Source organism: Talpa europaea (genome assembly GCF_964194135.1).
Source record: "Talpa europaea genome assembly, chromosome: 7".
In the NCBI taxonomy this organism is placed as follows: Eukaryota; Metazoa; Chordata; class Mammalia; order Eulipotyphla; family Talpidae; genus Talpa; species Talpa europaea.
The window spans coordinates 92742974-92765789 of NC_140074.1; the positions used below are offsets into that span (position 1 = coordinate 92742974).

The window sequence follows — 22816 nt, forward strand, 5'->3', positions numbered from 1 at the left end:
GTTTAAGAAGACCCTACTTGTACACTCTTGGAATTCTTTATTTTGTGGATCCTCAAAGGCACCAAGAAATAATCATATTCTCAAGTCTAGGATACACTGTTTCACATTTTCATCTTTCTCAAGTCACAATGTTGCTCATAATAGATATTAACAAGAAAAATTGTTATTAAATATCATAACCAGTGGTATCTAAGAATTTAAAAAACATGATGAATTTTAAAAGAGGTAGACAGAGGTAGGGATTTGCTGGTAAGTTATAAGAGGTAAGTTTCTGGAGCAATGATTATGTTCTTTGTCTTGACAAGGGTTTAAGCTATACCAGTGTATACTTAAAATATGTATATTTCACCAAGTGTAAATTTTGCCTCAAAAGCTAAAGATATAAATACTGGAGGGCTTCCCTGGTGGCACAGGCAGTTGAGCACCACACAGTGAAGCTGTCCGCAGCCTCTGCAGCGTGGGTTCAATCCCAGCCAGCCAGGGAGAAACCAACATGGCACAGAGACCTCTCCTGACTTGCCCGCTGCTCCCCTCAGCAGTGCACTTCGTCAGTCTACCTGTTATGTTCCCTGCTCTGTCTCTGATGAATCCTCTCACCCTCCCACACATCTGGCCTGTACCCCGGTTCTTGTATAAATACATCTTTAAAAAAAAAAAAAAAGATATAAATACTGGAATTTTGTTTGTTGGCACTATATTTGAAATTTTTAGGGATTTAAGTATACTAATGTCTGTAAGTTTAGCCTGAAAATGCATTCAATGAAGAGATTAATAGCCCATAAAAGTGGCATGGGATTATTTCAAAGTGAAAACATTTCAACAATCAGCAATTACAGGAAGTAAAATTCTCTCCCCCAAATTAAGGCTGCCGCTGAACTCCATCCCAGAGAATTTCCTGAGATGGAAAAGACTGACCCTTAGCATCAGGGAGTGCAAATTCAGTTCTATTAGCATCATAAATATCCAACAGAACCCTCCCCAACTTCTTTTTTTTGGTCAGGTTCAGTATATAAATCTTTTATTTCTGGTTATTCAGCAATTTACTCATCACTGAATACTGCCACATCATGTGTAAGTAAATTCTGTCTCACTCCTGTTAATCAATTGTCAAATCTCCTACTACTAGACCCACATTGGAAAAAGGAAGAGTTTCCTCCCCATACAAACAATAAAATGGCCTGATGGATAAACAGATCAATATATGATAATGCAAATACAGTGAAATACTAATAGTAGAATCTAAATGGTGGATTATATTTAAAAAAATGCTGGAAATTTATAACAAATTAAAAACTAGAAGAGAAAAAAAAAATCATTGTAGTTGGTGACTGCTACTTTGTGTCTGAAATAACCAGTATCTACCCTCATAAACCCAAGCCTATTAATTGATGACAAACATGTCTGAAAATGAAGTTCATCATCCAGTTACAGGTGCCTGTAATGGTCACTTCCAGTGACAAAAGTACAACAGTGGTCAGTAATGTTTTGTTTTGTCAACTGAAGTCATCAGAGAGTCCTGAAAGTCCTCATGAAAACTGGTCATTCAAGCTCCCAAACAACCTAATCAAAGAAGCAAGGTCTGAGTCCTGAACCTGGCTCCTTGCTTTGCATGCTGGGTTACCGTTAGTGATGCTATCATCCCTAGCAGTTCTCTATTATGCTCATTTCACGGATAATTTCAGTGACTGGATTCATGCTGTGACTATTAATTGATGCTGTATAATAAGAATTTGGCTGGCCTTTATCCCCAGCTTCTGGGAAGGAGCCTTTAAAGGTCCCTGGAAGGTCTTTGTTACTCATTGGGAGCCCTGACAGTGTGCTAATGAGGTGACTCATGTGAATCTTCAGATAGGATCCGGTTGGGGGGTCCATGCCAAAACACCAACTAGGTAACCAGAAGTTTGGGGCTGGGGCCTCCCTGGTGGTGCAGGAATTAAAGACAATGCTATCAAGCTATTGGCAGCCACTGCAGTATGAGTTCAATCCCTGGACAGAGAGCTGACCCACATGGCACAACAGACTTCTCCTATCTTGCCCGCTGCTCCCCTTAGCAGTGTATTGACGTAGATCTGCCTGTTCTGCTCCTCACTCTCTTCGGTGAATCCTCTCACCCCCCACACCTCTGGCCTGTACTACAGTTCTTGTGTGCATAAATAAATCTTTAAAAAAAAAAAAGTTTGGACCTGACCCTCCTTGGGCGGGAATGGGGGGGGGGGATTGGGGGGGTAGGAGGGAGAATGTGGTGTTTGGGAGATTGGTGAGTGAGTTTAATGATATGGCCAGTGACTCAATCATTCATGTCCAGGTAACAAAACCCCAATAAAATTCTGGACTCCAAAGCTTGGGTAAGGTTTCTGGCTGGTGATGGACACTGATGTGCAGGGAGAGGACACGCCCAGAGTACATGAAACTTGGTGTTTGCAACCTTCCTGACCTCATTCTGTGTCTCTTCCTTTGCCTGGCTTTGATTTGTCATTCCAGTGAGTTATCAAACCCAAGGAGGGCAGTGACAACTTCCAAATTTGTAGTCAGACAGTCAGAAGTGTGCATGCACTGGGAACCTGGGCTTGTGTCTGGTGTCTGCAATGCGGGCACCATGTGGAGGAGTGTATCCAGACAAGTTAGTGTCAGAATTGCACTGCAACATAATTTTTAAGACACTTATAGAACAAGATTCTACATAATTGACTTTTTGGCCAATGTTTAAAAAAAAAAAAAGTGATTCTTCATAGGATCATGGATTTTAAAAACTTTAAAAAGACATACTGAGGACTATTACAGAAATATGAATGCAGAGCCTATATTAGATTATATTACTGAATCAATGTTACTCTTGTGAAGTGTGATAATGGTCTCTGGTTATGAGGGAAGTCCCTTTTTGTTAGGAGACACTCGAAGTTAGGAGTAAAAGGTCAGGATGTGTAACTGAATTGGAAATGGTTTTTAATAAGGTATGTGTTTACAGAAAACTGACAAATTTAAGTGAATGGTATGTCTTACATGGACATCTAAAGCAATGTTCTTTCAATTTCTCTGCATATTTGAATTTTTTGAAAAACAAAATCCAGGGGAATTTTTCAACAACGGTTTAAAAGGGGAAAAATAAAAGCAAGTGTAAAATCTTTAAATTACTGAAGCTGGGTGATGGGTATATGGGGATCACATACTGTTCCTGTGTAGATTTGAGGTTTCAAAATAAAATGTATTTTAAAAAATGGTATCAGAAAGGTTTTACTCTTAAAAAGACATTAGTTTCTAAAACCTCCTAATCTGTACTTAATCCAGTTTTCTTGGTTCTACTTAAGAGATTCACTCTTTTGTTTGAAATTTTAACATTTTCTAAGAATATGCTAGGTTCAGGATAGTGTGGCAGGTTCTCAAGGGATTATTGAAAAGCAATCAAGGTAAATCACAATACCTACCTTACCATCCAGTTGTATAACTAGATACACATAACCCAAATAAGTAACAATATTGTATATCTAAAAAAGAACCAGATGAAGGAAAATCGATGTGGTTTGCACAGGTGGGATTCAAATTGGGCATATTTCCTCCCTGGAGGAAGAAAGAAGCTAAAGGCAAGTCAACCAGCTGGGACCAACCAAAGGGAGCAGACCTTAGGTGATGTAAGTGGCTAGGACAAGATAGAAAAAAGAAATGTCAAACCCGGAAACTGGAAATAGGGGTAAGAAAAAGAGGCAGTAAAGCAGACAGCAAGATTTTAAGTCTTACATTCTGATACACAGTGCTGATAACAGAAATAAGGAAACTGGACAGGCAATGCACCTTGTTTATATATGAATAAAGGCTAACTTTTAGACATGTTGAATTTAAATTGGTCTACCCTGCGCTCTGGTGATCTCAAATCACTTCTAACTTGACTGACACTATTTCTTACTAGTTGTCCTAGGTGCATCAGACCACCCTTAATCTGCCACACTGATTCTTCAAGCAGTCACCAGGGATTAATGACAAGGGTCTAGAAATTAATCTTGTTGCATGCCACCCTGCGCTAGGAATCCACTGGAAGCCAGTAAGTACCAGCCAAGGCTGCTGCTGTCCAAAGGCCCAAGTCCTTTCTCTACCCACCAGGAGCCCAGAGAAATGAAATCCTTTGGGAATCCTTCAGACTCACATTTGTCATCCTAGTTCATTGCCTAAAACGTATGTCGGTGTCTCTTTCCTGCCCTTGGTTCCAAATCTTCCGCTATATACTCTGGGACTCCCATTCCATGGTGAGCAATCAGCGACATGCTCATCCTCTTCTATGAACAGAATACTATCTCTCCCGCTAGCCTTTCCCACCCTGGCTCTCCCCTCTGGACAGCCTCTCAAGGGAAGGACCACCCTGTCTCTCTTATCACACAGGAGCATAATATACAAGTCAGAAAGAAAGTGGCCTCCTTGTCCCTCTCCACAAAGTGGCTTCTAGACCCTCTTATCAAAGTCCCTAACCCCTCAGCCCCTCATACAGCAGTAGTAGTGGTTCTGACATTCAGATTTATTTTGTCTAGTAAGGTCATTAAAAATAAATGAAGGAAGTACTTTTTATTCCCCAAAAGTGGGAAGGATACTAACTTGGAATAAAGGACAGTCCCCTAAAGGGCTCACAGGCAGTGAAATTTCTCACCTTCATCACTCCTGTGTATGTTGCCAAGACTCCCTCTCCTTGTGTGAATGGCAGATGCCAAGCCCCTGCCTGTGAGCCATTCCAATGACCTATTTATTACCACCTCTCTTCAGCTTCCTCTCCTGTGACCATACCCCAGGTATAACAGCTCACCCTCTGTGGCCACACAGCTGGTACTGCTCTGCCACTCCAGTGTCCCCAACACATCTGTTCTAGTTCACCAAGATCTCTAGTTCTTTGATACATCTACTTCCCATCAATTTCCTCCCCTCTTTGCCCATACCCCGTGGTCCATCACAATTCTCTTGCCATTATCCTCAAATCTTTTGCTCCATTGTCTCCCATTTGTACCCCTTGCAAAAACTGCAACTATTTGGTGGGCCAAATAGTTCAGCCCACTAGCATTCTCACGGTGAATGTTTCACTCTAGTGTCTATACACTTTGGTAGTGTTTCCCACATTGAATTGGCCTTGGTCAAATGTCTGCTTTGGAGAGAGGGATGGCAGCAAATGTGACATAAGCAGAGACTTGAATAGTGCTTACACATTGGAGATTGCCCTCTTGCTGCTCCTAGACCCTTCCACCACATTAATAGCCAGGGCTACCCTACTGGAGAATGAGAGGACATGTGGAGAAGAAACCAATATACCCCAGCCAACAGCCGGTGGCCAGCTTCCAGCCATCAGAGCATCTAACCACAGATGCATGGGTGAGCCCCAGGTGAGAGAGCTCAGCAGAATCATCCAACTGAGCCTGACCCAACTGTGGGGAAACCTGCAGAAACAACCTGTTTTAACCCATTAAGTTTCAGGGTGGTTTGTTGTTTCAAAAAAGCTAATCTATATAACCTAGAAATTATGAAAAAGCGAATTTACATAACTGAGATTAAACAATGTTAGAAGAAAATTTATACCACCACAAAGCTGACTAGTGTCAGCTGTTTATAACTCTCCTAATCTGCTAGTCCTCCTCCTCCTTATTAGATAACCAACTTTCTATCTCATAGAAACTTACCTATTTAATTAGATAATAACTTCTTTCATTCCCAGTCTCCCTACCCCTACTTACCTACATCAGTACCTGCCAAGCTCCTTGACCCTGTCAACCTTGCAGGAGTCGCATCTCCCCCATGTCTTGGCCCTGCTCAAACATCCAATTCCCGTGCCCTCAATACCTTCCTTGCTCAGTTCTCACTTTTCTGCTCCAGCTCTCTCTTAGCCTTTAATCTCTCCCATATTAAAAACATCATCAGAGAGCCTCCCTGGTGGCGCAAGGGGTTAAGACGCAGCCTATGAAGCATCCGCAGCCACTGCAGCATGAGTGTGATCACCGGCCAGGGAGCAACCCACATGGTGCAGCAGACCTCTCCTGTCTCTCCCGCTGCTCCCCTCGGCGGTGTACTTCAGTCATTTCGCCTGTTCTGTTCCCCACTCTGTCTCTGATGAATCCTCTCACCCCTCCCCACATTTCTGGCCTGTACCCCAGTTCTTGTTTGTATAAATAAATCTTCAAAAAAAAAATCACCAGCAACAACAGGAATTCTGTCCATCTCTTAAGATGATCATCACTCGTTTCACTTTAAGCAGGTGAGGGGAGAGGGTTCCCACACACATCTGATAGTTTCAGATACCAGCTAGATGTCTGAGAATTCTACTCAATACCAACATTATCGACCTGAAGACAGCATCATATTCCGCAGGTAAAGGGGCCAGTCCTTCACCGCTTCAGACATTAGTAACAAACCACAAGTTTATCTCCTGTTCTTCTGACAACCAGGTACAGATTAGAGGTTCCAATGACCAACCCCCGCCCCCCTCCTGCCTTGAACTTCAGACACCAGTTACAAGTTCAGGTTGTTACCTTTACTTCTGAAATACTAGCTATACTTATCAGAGATTCCTCTTTCCCTTGACCTCCCCCTCCTTACTCAGTTATCAGAGATTCCCCTGGGCCCCTTTCCTTCTCAGGTTCAACTTGCTAGAGTGGCTTGCAGAATCAGAGAAACATTTTACTTACTAGATTGCTGGTTTACTATAAAGGATGTATAACTCAGGAGCAGATGGATGGAAGAGAGATGTAGAGAGGCGTATGGGGAAAGGGCAGGGAGCTTCCCAGCCTTCCCCGGCAACTTTGACTCTTCTAGCACCAATCAGGAAGCTCTCCAACGCTGTCCTTTAGGCCTTTTGTGGAGGCTTTATTTCACAGGTATAACTGATTTAAGCTGTTGGCCACCTGGGATCAATTCAATCTCCAGCCCTTTCCCCCCCTCCCCCGGCCCTAAAGGTCCAACCCTTTAATTGGTTCTCCTGATAACCAGTCCCCATCCTCTTTTTTTTTTTTAAAGATTTATTTATTTATGCATACAAGAGCTGGGGCACAGGCCAGAGATACGGGGGTGAGCGGATTCACAAAAGACAGTGGGGAACAGAACAGGCAGATTGACTGAAATACACTGCTGAGGGGAGCAGCAGGCGAGACAGGAGAGGTCTGCCGTGTCATGTGGGTTTCTCCCTGGCCGGCAGGGGATCAAACTTGTGCTGCAGAGGCTGCAGATAGCTTCACAGTGCGGTGCTTAACCCCTTGCACCACTCGTCCCCATCCAAGTCGCCTTATTAACATAAAAAATACCTCATCACTAAGGTGATTCCAAGGGTTTTAGGAGTTCTGTGCCTTAAACCAAACGAATATATATTTATTATGACTCACACTATTGTCATATACATTTTCAAACTATTTCAAAGGAGTAGGACTATACTTGGTGCCTTACTTTCTATTTTTAGTTCTTCCTAGTCATTCCTCTACCTCCCTCCAGTCCCCAGTCCATGCCACCACCACACTGCTCTACTGCTAAGTCCCACGCGAGTTTCTGTATATCTCACTCAATCTCATCTGCATCTGATATGCCGACCACTACCTCACTAGCAGTGTCTTTATCCCTAGCCACTGAGTCATCACACACTCTTGCCTCCTGATACCTCTCTAGTGGATCGTTTTAACTGACTGCGGCACCCCGTCCTCTGCCTGACCCTTGAATGTCGATTTTCCTCAGGATTCATACTGTCTTCTCTCTTACCACATTCCTCTAAGGCAACCTCATTCACAGCATGGCTTGCTTCCCTTGCTACCCATGCTATCAGAGCTGCATTTCTGGCACAGTTTTCTCCCTGAGCGCCACACCCATATATCCAATAGCCTGACGGGTAGTTCCACTTGGATAAGTCACAGGCCTGTCAAAGTCAATGTGACCTAAATCAAATGCATTATCTTCCACTCCAAATCTGTTCTTCTATTTCCCAGGTCATCAGGGGACACTTTGATCTTCTCTCTTAGCTGCTTGTCCTTAGGTGTGGAAATCACTAAGTACTAGTGAGTCTGTGTAGGGTAAGTGAATTGGTCAGGCATTTACGCCACCAGCTTTTGTGGCTATCACCTGTGGCCTTGAATGCAGAAGGCACTTGGGGGCATGGGTGCAGGGCACGCATACCCGATGGTGGGCACCTGGAGTATGGTGTGGGCATGCGTAATGTGCACACCTGAGCCTGGAGGCTGTGGTATCAGAAACAGGAACGGCTATGAGAAGACACCACGAGAAAACGCCAGAGAGAGCCAAAGGAATGAATCGCTGACAGTCTCCCAGCTCCCAGCCTCCATGCCTTGCCAGGCTGCAAGCTTATCTCACAACAATTAATACAAAAAGAACATTAAAGCCTGGAAAAGCCACTGAGGACTCCAGGACTCTCTTTTCTGTCTGCCTAAATCAATATAGAACCTGCCCTGTGCTTGCTAGCACTGGAGTCTGTCTCCCAAACTGAATACCACTTTATCTACTCTCTTTAGGTTCACAATCACTTCTCCTGAAGTCACCATCATCTCTTGCCTAGATAACGATTTCATTTTTCCTCCAATTCATTCTCTACACTGCAGGCAAAGTGATCTAGTAATGTGCAAATCTAGTCAATTTTTGCCATTCATATTATTTTATTCAATTGTGACTCTAATACAAGGCACATGATAATCAATAGTGATTACTGGGTAATAGGGATAAATTATGGAAATGTCCAGAAGGCTAACCTCTGGACATATAAATTAAAAATCTAAGTTTCACAGATTAACATGAAATGTGTGAAAGTCTACTTTACAGCCAAATAGTAACACCAAATTTAAGCAACTCATATAATCTTAATATAACTGCAAGGTTGACATTAAACTCTTAAAAATCACTGCTCTACTTGCCCCCACCCCCATATAAAAATTGCTTTTCTGTCCAACAGAATCAAAAGCAAGTCTAAACATTCAACATTTACTTACGTGCAAAGAATTGACTGGTCCTCACGATCTATAAAACAAAACAAAACAAACAAAAAAAAGAAAGTGACCATTTGCCTGGTTCAAAAAATATTTGATATAATAAAGTTACAGTAATAGCCTATATAATATTAGTAAAGCTACTCCTCTAAGGTTGACTCTTCCCTGACCCTATCATACAGACCTATACCCAGTCAATTACACATAATATTATGTCAGATTCTGTGAGTAAATAACAACCCAGGTTTAGAAGACTTAATAAGCCTAGTCAACCTTGATTCTGAAACTGTAGGTGTATCAAATACACCTGGGAAGACTAATGAACATAAACTTTCTGGAGCTCCACCCTCACTAGAGCATTTTCAGGTGATTCTGATTTAGGGGCATATTTGGAAACCACCAGCTTTCAGAATGGCTTCCAGAACACCCATAAGCAGAGAGGAATCATTTCTACTTTCATCTTAAAGGAGGTAAAAAAAAAAAAAAAGGATCAAACATGGAATGGAGAAGGTTGAAGGAGGATAAACACATATGAAGCTTAACCACTCTCTCAAAACATTACTTATATCAAAAATAACAAAAGACAGCTTCCTTGCCCCTCCCTGGCCTGGTTCCACCAGCCTGGGAGTCCCACTTTTTTGGTTCCTTTTCTCCTCAATAAACTTTTTTCTTTCTCTAAACAAAAAAACAAAAACAAAAACACAAAAAAAACCAAAAGAATGTACAATGAAAACAATTTAATGATTTCAAGTGATTAAGGATTTACATTTTCAGCTCAATTTTTCAAATGAAAAGGTGAAATCCCAGGCGCCAGTAAGTCTGTGGACAAAACCACCAGTGTAGGATATATAATTTCATTTCCATCACTCATAATTACTATCTCTATTTTACAGGTGGGAAAATGTTCTACCAAGAGGCTAGGTAATTCTCACAAGTCACAGAGCTACTAAGGGGCAAGGATGCTGGGGCTGAGACCCCAGGTCTGTCTAGTTGTAGCACCAGTGTTCCTAACATGACTGGCCCAACTTGCCATTCCTTCTAAAGGAACTGCATTCATGGTTTGAGTCGGGGATTTTTTTTTTGTCTCTCCTGGGGCTGTATTTGCTTTTCCTCTGGTGATGTCACCAGGGACTAAATAACCATTTCACAGTAGTTCAGGCATAAATAACATTCATCAAAGAGAAATCATCCACCACAAAGAGAAAACTCATTCACTGTATCACACTCTTCATATAATAAAACAGACAAATCCAGTCATAGCCTATGTATAAGCTGAGTTATACAAAGAGCATATTACTGCCTGGCCCAAGTCTAAGTTAATTCTTAATAGAGCCTACTGACTTTTTCCATCTGGCTGCACAGACAGCACTCACCGTACACAGCTGATGTTTCCCTCCTTTATGCTTTCATTTTCCCAGAGGTCCTGCCACATCCTTTCTTTAACATGATCTTCTCAGCCCCACAACCTAGTAGTCCTTTCACGCTCTGCTCAGCTATATCTCCTCAGCAGAAACCTTCTCAGACATGCTTCCCACATGTTTCTAAATGTTTCCTTCTTTTTATTTTTTTAAAGAATTATTCCATTATTGGGCTTCCCTGGTGGCTCAAGGGATTAAGCACTGCACTATGAAACAATCCGCAGCCTCCAGAGCACGAGTTTGATCCCATATGGCGCAGGAGACCTCTCCTGACTCACCCACTGCTCCCCTCAGCAGTGTACTTCAGTCAATCTGCCTGTTCTGTTCCCCACTGTCTCTGGTGAATCCTCTCACCCCCTGTATCTTGGCCTGTCCCCCAGCTCTTATATGCATAAATAATTTTTTTTTAAAAAAGAATTATTCCATTATTGTAGGATTTTTATTTTATTTATTTTTGCACAGAAGAACTGGGGTGTTGGCCAGAAGTGCGGGGGGCAGGGGGTGAGAGGATTCACCAGCACAGAGGAGGGGTGCAGAACAGGCAGATCTACTGAAATACACTGCTGAGGGAGCAGCGGGAGAGACAGGAGAGGTCTGCTATGCCATGTGGGTCACCTCTCTGGCTGGCCAGGGATCAAACTCAGGCCACTTTGCCACAGGAGGGCCGTGGAGGTGGTAGCACTGAGACTTAACCAGTAGGCCATTAGGGAGGCCCCTGTTTCCCTCTTTTAACCAAATTTTGGAATTAGACAAATGATACTGGCAACTGACTGCCCACTAGAAGGTGCTGCCTGAGAGAAATCCATGGGAGGTACCATGCAAGCACTGGCAAGACAGTGGTAATGGTAACCTTTTATTCTAGTTCCAACACAGCCACCCACTGACTCTCTAAGTGATACGCTGGTTCCTTGCTGGCTTTAAGTTCTTCACCTATAAAACTATGCTCTGCTTATTTACTCAAATATGAACCCCAGGTTCCTAAATTTGCCTGTTCTGAGCAATTTCTATAGAACTCTGCTACATCCTTTTATGGATGGCACATTAAAGAAATCAAAACTCACAAAAAATTAACCAAAATTAAAATGTCTCCTAATTCAGTCAGAATGGTTTTCTACCTCCATCTGTAACTATTATCACCTGAAATTGAGACCCATTCAACCACAGTATCTTCAAGTCTGCTCCATACTCATCCCCCCTACCCGTGTTTCTGAGCTCCCTCCTCCCCCGCCAACACACACACACACACACACACACACACACACACACACACACACACACCACCCCTCCCCCCAAAACAACTCTGTACTAGTTTTGGGCTTCAGTTTCAGTATCACTACAAGAAAGCAATGGCCCCTACAATTTTCAAGATTCTTTCCAACTGTGCTTGTACTTCTCCCTTTTGCTTCACTGAATGTTCATACTTCAAGGGCCAACTTAAGCATGATAACAATTTACAATGATCTTTACACTCTAAAAACCTAGAAATGTAACCTGACACAGTTTAAAGTAAACAATTTTACTTTCAAAAATGCAACTAGCCTTCTAAGAGTAAAGACTCACTTGATACTCAGTATTTTCCTAAGCAAATCCAAAAATTTGAGTACATACAGATGTAACTCAATTAACAATGTGGAACTAAATCACATTTTCAACAGTGAAAAGGTTTCAAATCAATGATCTCACTTCTTAAAAAAAAATAAAAAAGAGCAAAGCAAACCAAAAGTATAAAGGACAGAAATCATGAAATGGAAAACAGTAAAAAGACAAATCAATTAAACCAAATACTGATTCTTTGAGAAGATCAATGAAATTGATAAACTTCTAGCCAAACTGCTAAAGAAAAAGACAAATTATCAACATGAGAATAAGGAAGGAAACACAACTACAGACCTTATATAAATGCTAAAAGGATGTTAAGGAAACATTTGTAACCACTTTGTAACCACTTTATACCAAAATATTTGAAAAGATAAATGGAACAATTTCTTTAAAAGATAAACTATTAAAGTTCACTCAAGAAATTATAACACAAATAGCCCTGTATTTACTAAATAAAATGAATTTATAATTTAAAACCGTACCACAAAGAAAACATAGCTTCATAGGTGAATTCTACAATATATTGAAGGAAAAAATAGTACCAATTCTATATAAACTCATCAGAAAATTGAAAAGGAAGAAACATTTCCTGGTATATTCTAAGAGACAAGCTTACCCTGATACTAAAGCCAGAAAAAACATTACAATAAAAGAAGAACGCGTACAATATCTATCATAAGGGCACAAAAATTCTTAATAAAATGTTAGCTAATCAAATTCAACAATATATTAATAAAAAGGATAATATACTGATATAAAAAGAATAATACACATGATGTACAGGTGATGTTTGCCCTAGAAATTCAAGTTTAGGTCAACAATCAAAAGGCAAACAATCTAAATCACTGATTCAGACCAAAGAAGAAAACCATTAATCATCTGATAAAATTCAACATCCATTCATGATTTCAAAACCTAACTTAGCAAATAGAAATACAAGGGAATATAATCAACCTAACAAAGAATATCTACAAACAAATCTATAGTTGAGATCATCCTTTAATGGTAAAAAACTGAATGCTAGCCACCTCCCAGCCCACATCAGTAACAAGATAAGGATTTGTTCTCACCACTCCGATTTAACATCACAAAGCAAGAAAAAATTAAGAGCACAGGAGTATTGACAGGCCACAAATTTCAACATCAATATTATTTCTTTAAAAAGAGTATTTCTATGCAAATAGCCAACAGGCATATGAAAAAATGCAAATCAAAACTACAATGCGATACCATCTTACACCAGTGAGAATGGCACATAGTAAAAAAACTAGCAACAACAATGTTGACAAGGATGTGGAGAGAAAGGAACTCTCCTGCACTGCTGATGGGAGTGCAAACTGGTCTAACCTCTATGGAGAGCTTTGTGGAGATTCCTCGATCTACTAAAAATGGAGCTTCCATATGATCTAGTAATTCCACTCCTAGATATTTACCCAAAGGACACAGAAACATTAATTCAAAAGGACACCTGCACCTCTATGTTTATAGCAGCACTATTTACAATAGCTAAGCTATGGAAACAGCCCAAATGCCCCCAAATAGATGACTGAATCAAGAAGATGTGGTATATATACAAATGGAATATTACTCTGTAATCAAAAAAGATAAACTCATGCAATTTGCAGCAACATGGATGGAGCTGGAAGGGATGAAGCTCAGAGAAATAAGCCAGAAAAAAAAAAAGAAAATTACCAATGGTCTCACTCATAGAGGGAAATTAGAAAACCTAAATAAGGGACCAGGAAAATGACTAATTATAATAAAGTAAAAATCAAAATCAACAAGCAACTATAAACCAGAGACACACTACGGGGGGAGTAGGAGTGGAGAAGGGAGTAGGATCAAAACAAGGGTGGTGGGAATTGTATGGGGACTATAACCAAGATGATAATGCATACACTGTGCAAAAATGAAAAATGATGTAAAAATATATAAAATTTTAAAATTAAATAAAAATAGCATTTCTATATATTAATATTGAATAACTGGAATGTTAAATTTCAAATTACAATTAAAATGTAAATAAAAAATTTTAAAGTTTCATTTAAAAAACAAAATCCTAACAAAGTATGTGCAAATCTGTATGCTGAAGACTACAAAACACTGGTGGTGAAAAGACATCAAAAAAGACCTACAGGGCCTCCCTGGTGGTGCGAGGGGTTAAGCACCCACTATAAAGCTGTTCGCAGCCTCTGCAGCACAAGTTCAATCCCTGGCCAGCCAGGAAGAAAGCCACATGGCGCAGCAGACCTCTCCTGTCTCGCCCGCTGCTCCCCTCAGCAGTGTATTTCAGTCAGTCTGCCTGCTCTGTTCCCCACTCTGTCTCTGGTGAATCCTCTCACCCCCGTACCTCTGGCCTGTGCCCCAGCTCTTGTATGCATAAATAAATAAATCTTAAAAAAAAAAAAAAAAACCTACATAGTGACCTCCCTGGTGGTGCAAGGGGTTAAGTCTCAGCAAGAGTTCGATCCCCGGCCAGGGAGCCGACCCACCTGGCACAGCAGACCTCTCCTGTCTTGCCCGCTGCTCCCCTCAACAGTGTATTTCAGTAGATTCTCCTGTTCTGCTCCCCACTCTGTCTCTGGTGAATCCTCTCACCTCCCCTACCTCTGGCCTACACCCCAGCTCTTGTATGCATAAATAAATAAAATCTTAAAAAAAAAAAGACCTACATAAATTAAAACCATGACTCAATACTGCTGTCAATTCTGCCTTAAATGACTGATGTATAGATTCTATGCACTCTGATCAAAATACAACAGCAGGACTTTTTCTGTAGAAAATGACATGCTGATTTTTAAAATATATATGGAAGGCAAGGGAACTACAATATAGAAAACAATTGTTAAAAAGAACAATAATGGAAGCCTTATACTACTTGATTTCAAGATTCATTATTGTCTATTGCAATCAAGATACTGGCAAATATCTTGTGTGTGATACTAGCAAAAGCACTGACATTGATCTCAACAAAGGTACAGAGGCAATTCATCAGAGAAAAAAGTCTCCTCAACATGATTAGTAATTGTCACAAGGTCAATTGGATATCTATATGTAAATAAACTACAATCCACACCTTGCTCTAAATACAGACTGGGTGAAAAAAATTACTAATCATTTATCCAATAAAGGATTTATATCTAAAAAGGAAAAAGAATTCTCAAAGAAATCTAATTCTTAAAAATGGTCAAGAAATTTGGATATTTCACCAAAGAAGATACATGCAGGTGACAAATAAATGCATTGAAAGATGCTTATTAGTAGCAGTCATTAGGGAAATGAGATTTCAGATCACCATGAGCTACCACAACACACTTGTTAGAAACACTATAATGTAAGAAAACCTAACTGCTACTAGTGAGTGCTAACAAAGATGCAGAAGGAGAACTCCGTCCATTGCTAGAAGGAATGCAAAACTGCACGACCACTTAGGAAATCAGTTTGGTAATTTCTTATAAAGTTAAACATAAACCTACCATATAAACCAGCAATCCTAACTCTAGATATTGACTCAAGTGAAACAAAAATCAAAAAGCTGTTTACAAATGTTTCTAGTATCTTTTTTTTTTTTTTGGTAACTTAAAAAAATTTTTTTTAAAGATTTTTTTTATTTATGCATACAAGAGCTGGAGTGTAGAACAGAGTGGGGAGCAGAACAGGAGGATCTACTGGAATACACTGCTGAGGGGGGCAGCAGGCGAGGCAGGAGAGGTCTGCTGTGCCATTACGGGTTAGCTTCCTGGGCAGGGATCAATCTCTTGCTACAGTGGCTGGTGAAAGCTTCATAGTGCTGAGACTTAACCCCTTGTGACACCAACGAGGCCCTGTTTCTAGTATCTTAATTGTCCCAAGTTGGAAACACTCTAAATGTCTTGCAAATGGTTGAATGAGCATTTAATGGAATACTATCCATCACTAAAAGAGACTGAACTATTTAAAAATCAATTTTAAATGCATTATGGTAATGGAAAATACCACTATTAAAAGAATAAATGTGTATGATTATATGACATTCTGGAAAAGACAAAAACTACAGGAAACCAAAAAAAACAAATGAATAAACAAAATATCGCTTCAGTGGTTGCCAGAGACTAGAGGGTGGGAAAAACCACAAGGAACAAGGAGTGTGTGGAAATGTTAGGGGATGAGGAAATGTTTCTATATCTTTGTTGTAGTTATACTGTTATTTGTCAAGTCACAAAACTACACACAAAAGAGATAAATTTCACTGTATGCAAATGATACCTTAATAAAAATATACACTAAGTTTTCCCATCTAATAATATATCACACCGGGCCTCTCCTGGTGGCGCAGGTGGTTGGGCGCAGCGCTGTGAAGCTGTCCGCAGCCTCTGCACCGCCAATTTGATCCCAGCCGGCCTGCAAGGGTTCCACATGGTGCGGCAGAGCTCTCCTGTCTCGCCCACTGCTCCCCTCAGCAGTGTATTTCGTCAGTCTGCCTGTTCTGTTCTCCGCCCTGTCTCTGGTAAATCCTCTTACCCTCCCGCACATCTGGCCTGTACCCCAGTTCTTATATAAATAAATAAAATCTTTAAAAAAAAACAATATATTACACCTTTACATCTCTTTAATACTTCAAAAAGTTTTGCAATTTATTTAGGTTCTACATATTTTTTATTGCTAGTATTTACGGATTTTTGGGCCTCCCTGGCGGTGCAGTGGATTGAGTGCAGTGCTGAGAAGCTGTCTGCAACCTCTGCAGCACCGTTTGATTCCTGGCCGGCAGGGAGATACCCACATGGCGTGGCAGACCTCTCCTGCCTTGCCCGCTGCTACCCTCAGCAGTATCTTCTGTCCATCTGCCTGTTCTGCTCCCTGCTCCATCTCTAGTGAATCCTTCACTTTCCCATCCTCTGGCCTGTACCCCAGTTCTTGTATAAAGGAAAATAAATCTTTAAAAAAAATTTACTTATTTTTGGCTAAAGGATAAGTACATTTTTTCCAACTCATCACCCTATGACATCATTATTTCATTCCAGCACTAACCCCTTCGCTCTACACCTGTACCCTCTCCTCCCTTAGTTTTCATCATAGTATTTATTACCACTCAATATTGTCTGCATTTCTTGTACCTCAGTGAGATAGTCATTCTCTAACAGTCTCTACAAGAGTTTCACTACAATTTCCAGCTTCTCAGGTTAAAAAATGTTAGTCCCCTGTTTGTATTTCTACCTTATAAAATTCAATAGATAGATACAAGGCAATAATAATTCATTACAAAGCATTCCTTTTCCTAATATAAAATAATGTCCTCTGTCACTGTTTTTGCTTCGAAGTCCACTTTAGACTTAAAAGTGCTTTTTAGACTGGTGCTTTCTTTTATATGAATTTGGCTGAGTGATCTACCCATCTGAATACTGCTATTATTTTGCTACTTTATTGAATAAGGCTCTTTTATTAATAGGGGTGTTAAAAGCACCCCTATTTTATTTATGCTTACTGCTATATTTGGTGTTACATGTTTTCTGACATTTTAAAGCCTTGCTAGGGGTTTCTTGCTTTATTTCTCCTAACGTAGGAAACACAGTTTCAAAAAATTTCCCCAAAAGTCCTTTAACCTACATTTTTAAAGATTCAAAATTTGCTGTACATCAAATCTATTTTAAAACAAGAGTGAGACATAGCATAAATATTTATTATACTTAGGTTATCACACACTATGTCAAAAAACTTTTCAAGATAGTTGTTTGGTATTCTAGCATATGGATGAGCTTTCCTTTGCTTACTTATTGATAAAATAATTGGCTTATTTCCAGTGTTTCTCAGGAAGCTACTAGAGATTGTTCTCTATCCAAAACAATGGCATATGAGGTCTATAACTTAAGAAATACAAAGTAAAAAGCAAAAGGAATTTCCAGAATGTAGGCAAAGGCAAGTCTAAAGGTCACTCACTAAGTACAGACTGGAGAACAGAGAATACCAGGAGATATATCTTTAAAATACTTGATAAATTTCACTGCATTGAAAAAAGCCTAGGCAAATTAATGTAAGTAATTGTGAAATTATCCTATTTCCCGAAATGAGAAAATTACTAAACCAGGGAAAAACATAAAATCATAAAAGAAAGGAAATGTAATCATAGGACAAATAATTTAAATACTGAATATTAAAATGCAAAAAATTGATATAACTTTTATCAAGAAGATGAAGGGAGTGTTTAGGGGAATGAAAAACGTTTATTCCATAATAGCAATTCTACAGATAATACCAGAGGTAAAAAAGAGAATATCATAAGTTCATTATCTATAAATATATATATGCATAGATAAGAAACCAATAAAATGTGATTTATGGGCAAGGGTAGATAGGTATCTCCTTTTATTTTATGTATTTTTTTAAACTAGCTTCATATATTACTTTAATAAAAAATAAAAAATAATGTAAGCATTCAGATAGACAATTTATTATCCTGATATTATACAGATTATTCTGCATTATTTAATGGTCTAAAACCAGTTAGATAACATAGGACTTGTCTAGTCCTTAATAATTGATTGACTGCACCTCTAAAATTATTTGGGCCATGTGTCTTTGAGACATAAAAGTAAACCTAACAATCTTTTTGATTTCACTCCTAGAAATTATTCAAATAAAGTTTTTCATCTTATTGTGTCAATTTTGCCTTTATGACATCACAGAACCTTTATAATTTCTGGATGTTCTCTTCACATGGTCACAGTTACCAAATATTTGTTTATTTTAATGGTCTTTTCGTGGAACCAGTTCTTAATTTTACTTAACAGTTCTATGAGAGAATGAATGCTGGGCCAACCATTAATTTCTTCGTGCATTTTCCCCTCTCGTCTTGGTTCATTTATTTTATTTATTGTATTTTTAAGGAACATCTTTATATTGATAAATCAACACAGAAAAGCACATGGGAGAATGGACAGCTCAATAAACTACCAACAGTTGTCTTTTATCCACCTTGCTAAGTAAAAGGCTTAAATGTCTATAAATTTTAGATCACTAACAAAAATGTTTGTAGCTATGAGTTCTTCCTTAACATGACTTTTGCCACAATCTATAAATTTTTTATATGTGATATTTTGTTTTGGCTAATTTCTTAAAATCTGTAATAGAAGTTTTGATTTCTTCTTTTACCAAAAAAAATATAGATGGTTAACAGCTAAAATATTAAAAACTCATTAAACTAACTCCCACAAAAATGAACCTACTTGGAAATCTTTTTATTAGTGCCTTATCTCAGTGCATTATTACCTGAGAATGCAGCCTGATCTGAGATTTTTTTTGGTGGCTTAGCACAGAATTTAAAAACAAGCTTGTAAATGTGCTTTCTATTTGGTAGCCAGTAGTGAGTACTGTATGTGCATTTTTTCAATTTACACTTGCTAAATTGTGTTAATGACATTCTTTTTTTTTAAAGAGTAGTAGTTACCAAAGGGTGTCTGTCAGTGGTGGGGGGCACCCTGGACTGGATGTGACCTGGGAGCAGGACCATTATCCCTCAGACAAGTGCAAAGCCTACACAGGCAGACAGAAAGACTGTGATGTTTGGCCCGTGGCTGAACATTACCCATTAATGCGATTCTAACTCAGGGCCTGGTTGCTTTGATTTGGGGCCTGCTGTCTGATGTTTTCTTTTGGAAATTTTTCTTTCTTTCTTTTTTTTTAAGATTTATTCATTTATGCATATAAGAACTGGGGCACAAGCCCAAAGTGTGGGGGGTGAGAGGATTCACCAGAGACAGAGTGGGGAACAAAACAGGTAGACTGACTGAAATACACTGCTTAGGGGAGCAGCAGGTGAGTCAGGAGAGGTCTGCTGTGCCATGTGAGTTGCTCCCTGGCTGGCCAGGAATCGAACTCATACTGCCGAGGCTACGGATTGCTTCATAGTGTGGTGCTTAACCCCTTGCGCCACCAGGGAGGCCCATGTGTTAATTACATTCTTCATATTCTTTTCCCCCTCTCCTGTTCAACTTATGTCAAATTCTGAGAGGTATGTTACAAAGCCACCTCCATAATTGTGGTTTACATTTTTCTTTCTCCTTCATCACTCTCAGTTAAAATGTGCTTGGTATTTCCCTGAGAAAAGAAGCAATTCCACAAGTTCCTACCACCAACCACATCCATTCACTAACTTCAGACTCTGTTTCAAAATTATGGCTATGAAAGGAGAGAGAGATATGAAAGAGATCTTTCTTTTTTTAAGTAATAGGCAAATATTTAGCATATTTAATTCTAATATTAGGAGCCTGTAAAAAGATAGAAGATAGCACCACAAACAAGAACAGATTTCTTAAGGATTCCAGGAAGAGAAGTGATGGACATCAGAGGTGAAGGAATTGGGTATATATGTCCACTCTTCTGATAGGAGTGGATACAAGAGAGTATGGTTTGAAAATCTGGTTCAAGAAGTTTAGGGTGTATCCCTCAAGGGGTTTCTAATTTCTCTGGAATAGGAAAAAAGCCATCATCTGGGGAGCAGAAATGGAGAGAGAGACCCATAGAGCTGAAGTGTACAGAGGCTTGAAATAGCCATTATGGACACCAAGAAGTGTTATCAGTAGAAAATAGGCTCGAGGTCATAAAAGTACAGCAATATAGTGTCAATCTCTTTAGTTGTGTAAACAGGATTCCAGAGGCATCAGCAACCCAGTAAATGCATGAACACAGACAAATATCTTGGTTTATCCAAGGTGAGAATTTCTCCAAACAAGTAGAACAAAATAAAACCAAAGGGAAAAGGATCTGTCAGGACACTGACAGATTATAGAATAATTCACCACAAAATCTAAACTATAATATATGAGGAGAAAGCTAAGGGGGTGTTGTTCACATAAAGAAAAAAGGCAGAACTAAGGGACTGGAGCTTTACCCAGCTTTACCCAAAGAACATATTGTAGAATTATGGATTGCATTACAAAGATGGTGGGACACGCCAATAGAATTACTGAAATAGTATTTGGGAAAAAGGTAATTTAAGAAGATAGCAAAGTCTACTGTGTCATCACAGGAGTTGGTGGCATTAAGTGAAAAGAGAAAGATTAAGAATCTAAGAGATCAAGGAGCTGGACTGTTTATGAAGAATCAGAAAGTAATATAAAGCTATATACAGCAGAAGTTGAGGCAGAGAGGAAATGATATGCCAGGGACTGAGTCTATCAAGGAGTAAGGAAAGGAACCCAAAAGAAAGTTATTGAAAGTGGTGAGGGCAAGTTGAAGACATGCAGTTTTTTCAAGGAATAAAGAATAATGGTCTAGAAGATACACTGACTGTCAGGACACTGGTCCCATATCATAATGTATAGGATTTGAGTGGTGGCCCAGTGTAACCCCATACTCAGGAGAAAGCCAAGTTTCAGTTAATGCCCAGAGGACAAGAAAACATTCAACAAAGACACTGAATACAGGAAGATTTGCATTATCACCAGAGCAGTAGTTACCAAAGGCAAAATGTAAAGAGCATTCCTTAAAGCTTTCCTTAAGTGAAAACATGACTGGGGGAAAAAAACAGGACAGACCAAGGAGATAAAGACTTCATTCTAAGGCTCCAAGAAGATGGTAGAATCTGAGATCTTAAATATTCATGGTAGCGGAACATGTAGTCCCTATATTGCTATAACAATAGTTATAGCAAAATTTTCCTGTGCATCTATACAGGTCAACAGAAGGCTGGTAACAGGGTTTGCAACATGCGGCTGAATGAAAGGTAGCTGTGGTGCAAGGTCATGATGAGGCTCTTGTCAAGAGCAAAAAAAGATGAGTATATGGTAAGGAGAGACAGGCTATTTATTGGTAGACTTAGGTCTCTTCACATGGTTACATTCCTGCATTCATTTCCTAATGTACAGTTCTGCAAATGAGAAGTCTGAGCCAACGAACTCCCTTTCCCGGGGATAATCTGAATTTTTCCTTACCTACCAAGCTATGTAAGAATACCCAGGCTCTCCTTTCAATACTCCTCTGTGGCACTTAGTGTACCCCTTTTAGTCTGAAGACTCAAGTATTTCTTTAGTTCTGGTAAACTTTTTCAAAATATCACTTCTTTTCATGGCTCATTAGAATCTAGATGTATATTCAATGTTTCATTCCAGAAACCATTGTATCTAAAACCATACTTCAAATGAGTAACTCTTCAAATTTATAATTCATTATAAATCCAAAGGAAACCAATCAAAATCAACCAAACTGGCTCATCTTTTATCATCTTCTTTTACCTGCATTTAAATCAGAAATATTTTATAATCTTTCTTTCCCCAATGAAACATGCACCTTTTCTATTATTACTCCTGCTGACTCTTGGTTGATTTTAAAACCGAATGCAACAGAGCTCTGATTATCTGGCTTGTGGTAAAGATCAAACATATGCAACAAATGAAAGCTTTTTAAGATAAAGTTTTAACATAAAGTTAACATAAAGTATTTAAGAAGCAACACATACCTACCAGTTTCCTACGGAAAATGACCACACTACCCATTCTAATTGTAAGATTCTTAATTTTTCTATAACAATACTTTCTTAATTTAAAAAAAAAGCATAAAGCTCTATGTAGAAAAGATCAAGACATTAAAAAACCACTAAATTATATTTAAGAAAGTGTGAGTATTTAGGAATCTAACATTTCTAGTTACCTTGAAGCATGCATCTATAGGCAGACTCAGATATAGCATAGATGTGTGGAGGCATCTCGTGACGCTTCTTCCCTCTGTACATTTCAATGATATTCTCAGAGTAAATTGGGAGATTCTTGTAAGGATTTATGACCACACAGAAGAGACCAGAGTAAGTCTAGAATAAAAATAAAATATCGTGTTAAAACATGCATATATCGGATACAGTCCTATCAATAGAAAGAAACCACATATTTATTTGAA

The 22816-nt window shown here is 39.2% G+C and overlaps 1 protein-coding gene across 4 annotated transcripts in view; it reads right to left on the bottom strand.

The window, feature by feature from the left end:
* Positions 1-22816, bottom strand: part of MYH10 (myosin heavy chain 10) — a gene marked incomplete at both ends in the record, with an annotated part of 131010 nt that overhangs the window by 92710 nt on the left and 15484 nt on the right. For all 4 annotated transcript variants that reach the window (XM_084238712.1, XM_084238711.1, XM_084238714.1 and 1 more), the window contains 2 exons: positions 8940-8967; positions 22574-22730. In XM_084238712.1, the coding sequence (XP_084094838.1) occupies positions 8940-8967; positions 22574-22730 (185 nt within the window). The remainder of the gene's footprint in view (positions 1-8939; positions 8968-22573; positions 22731-22816) is intronic.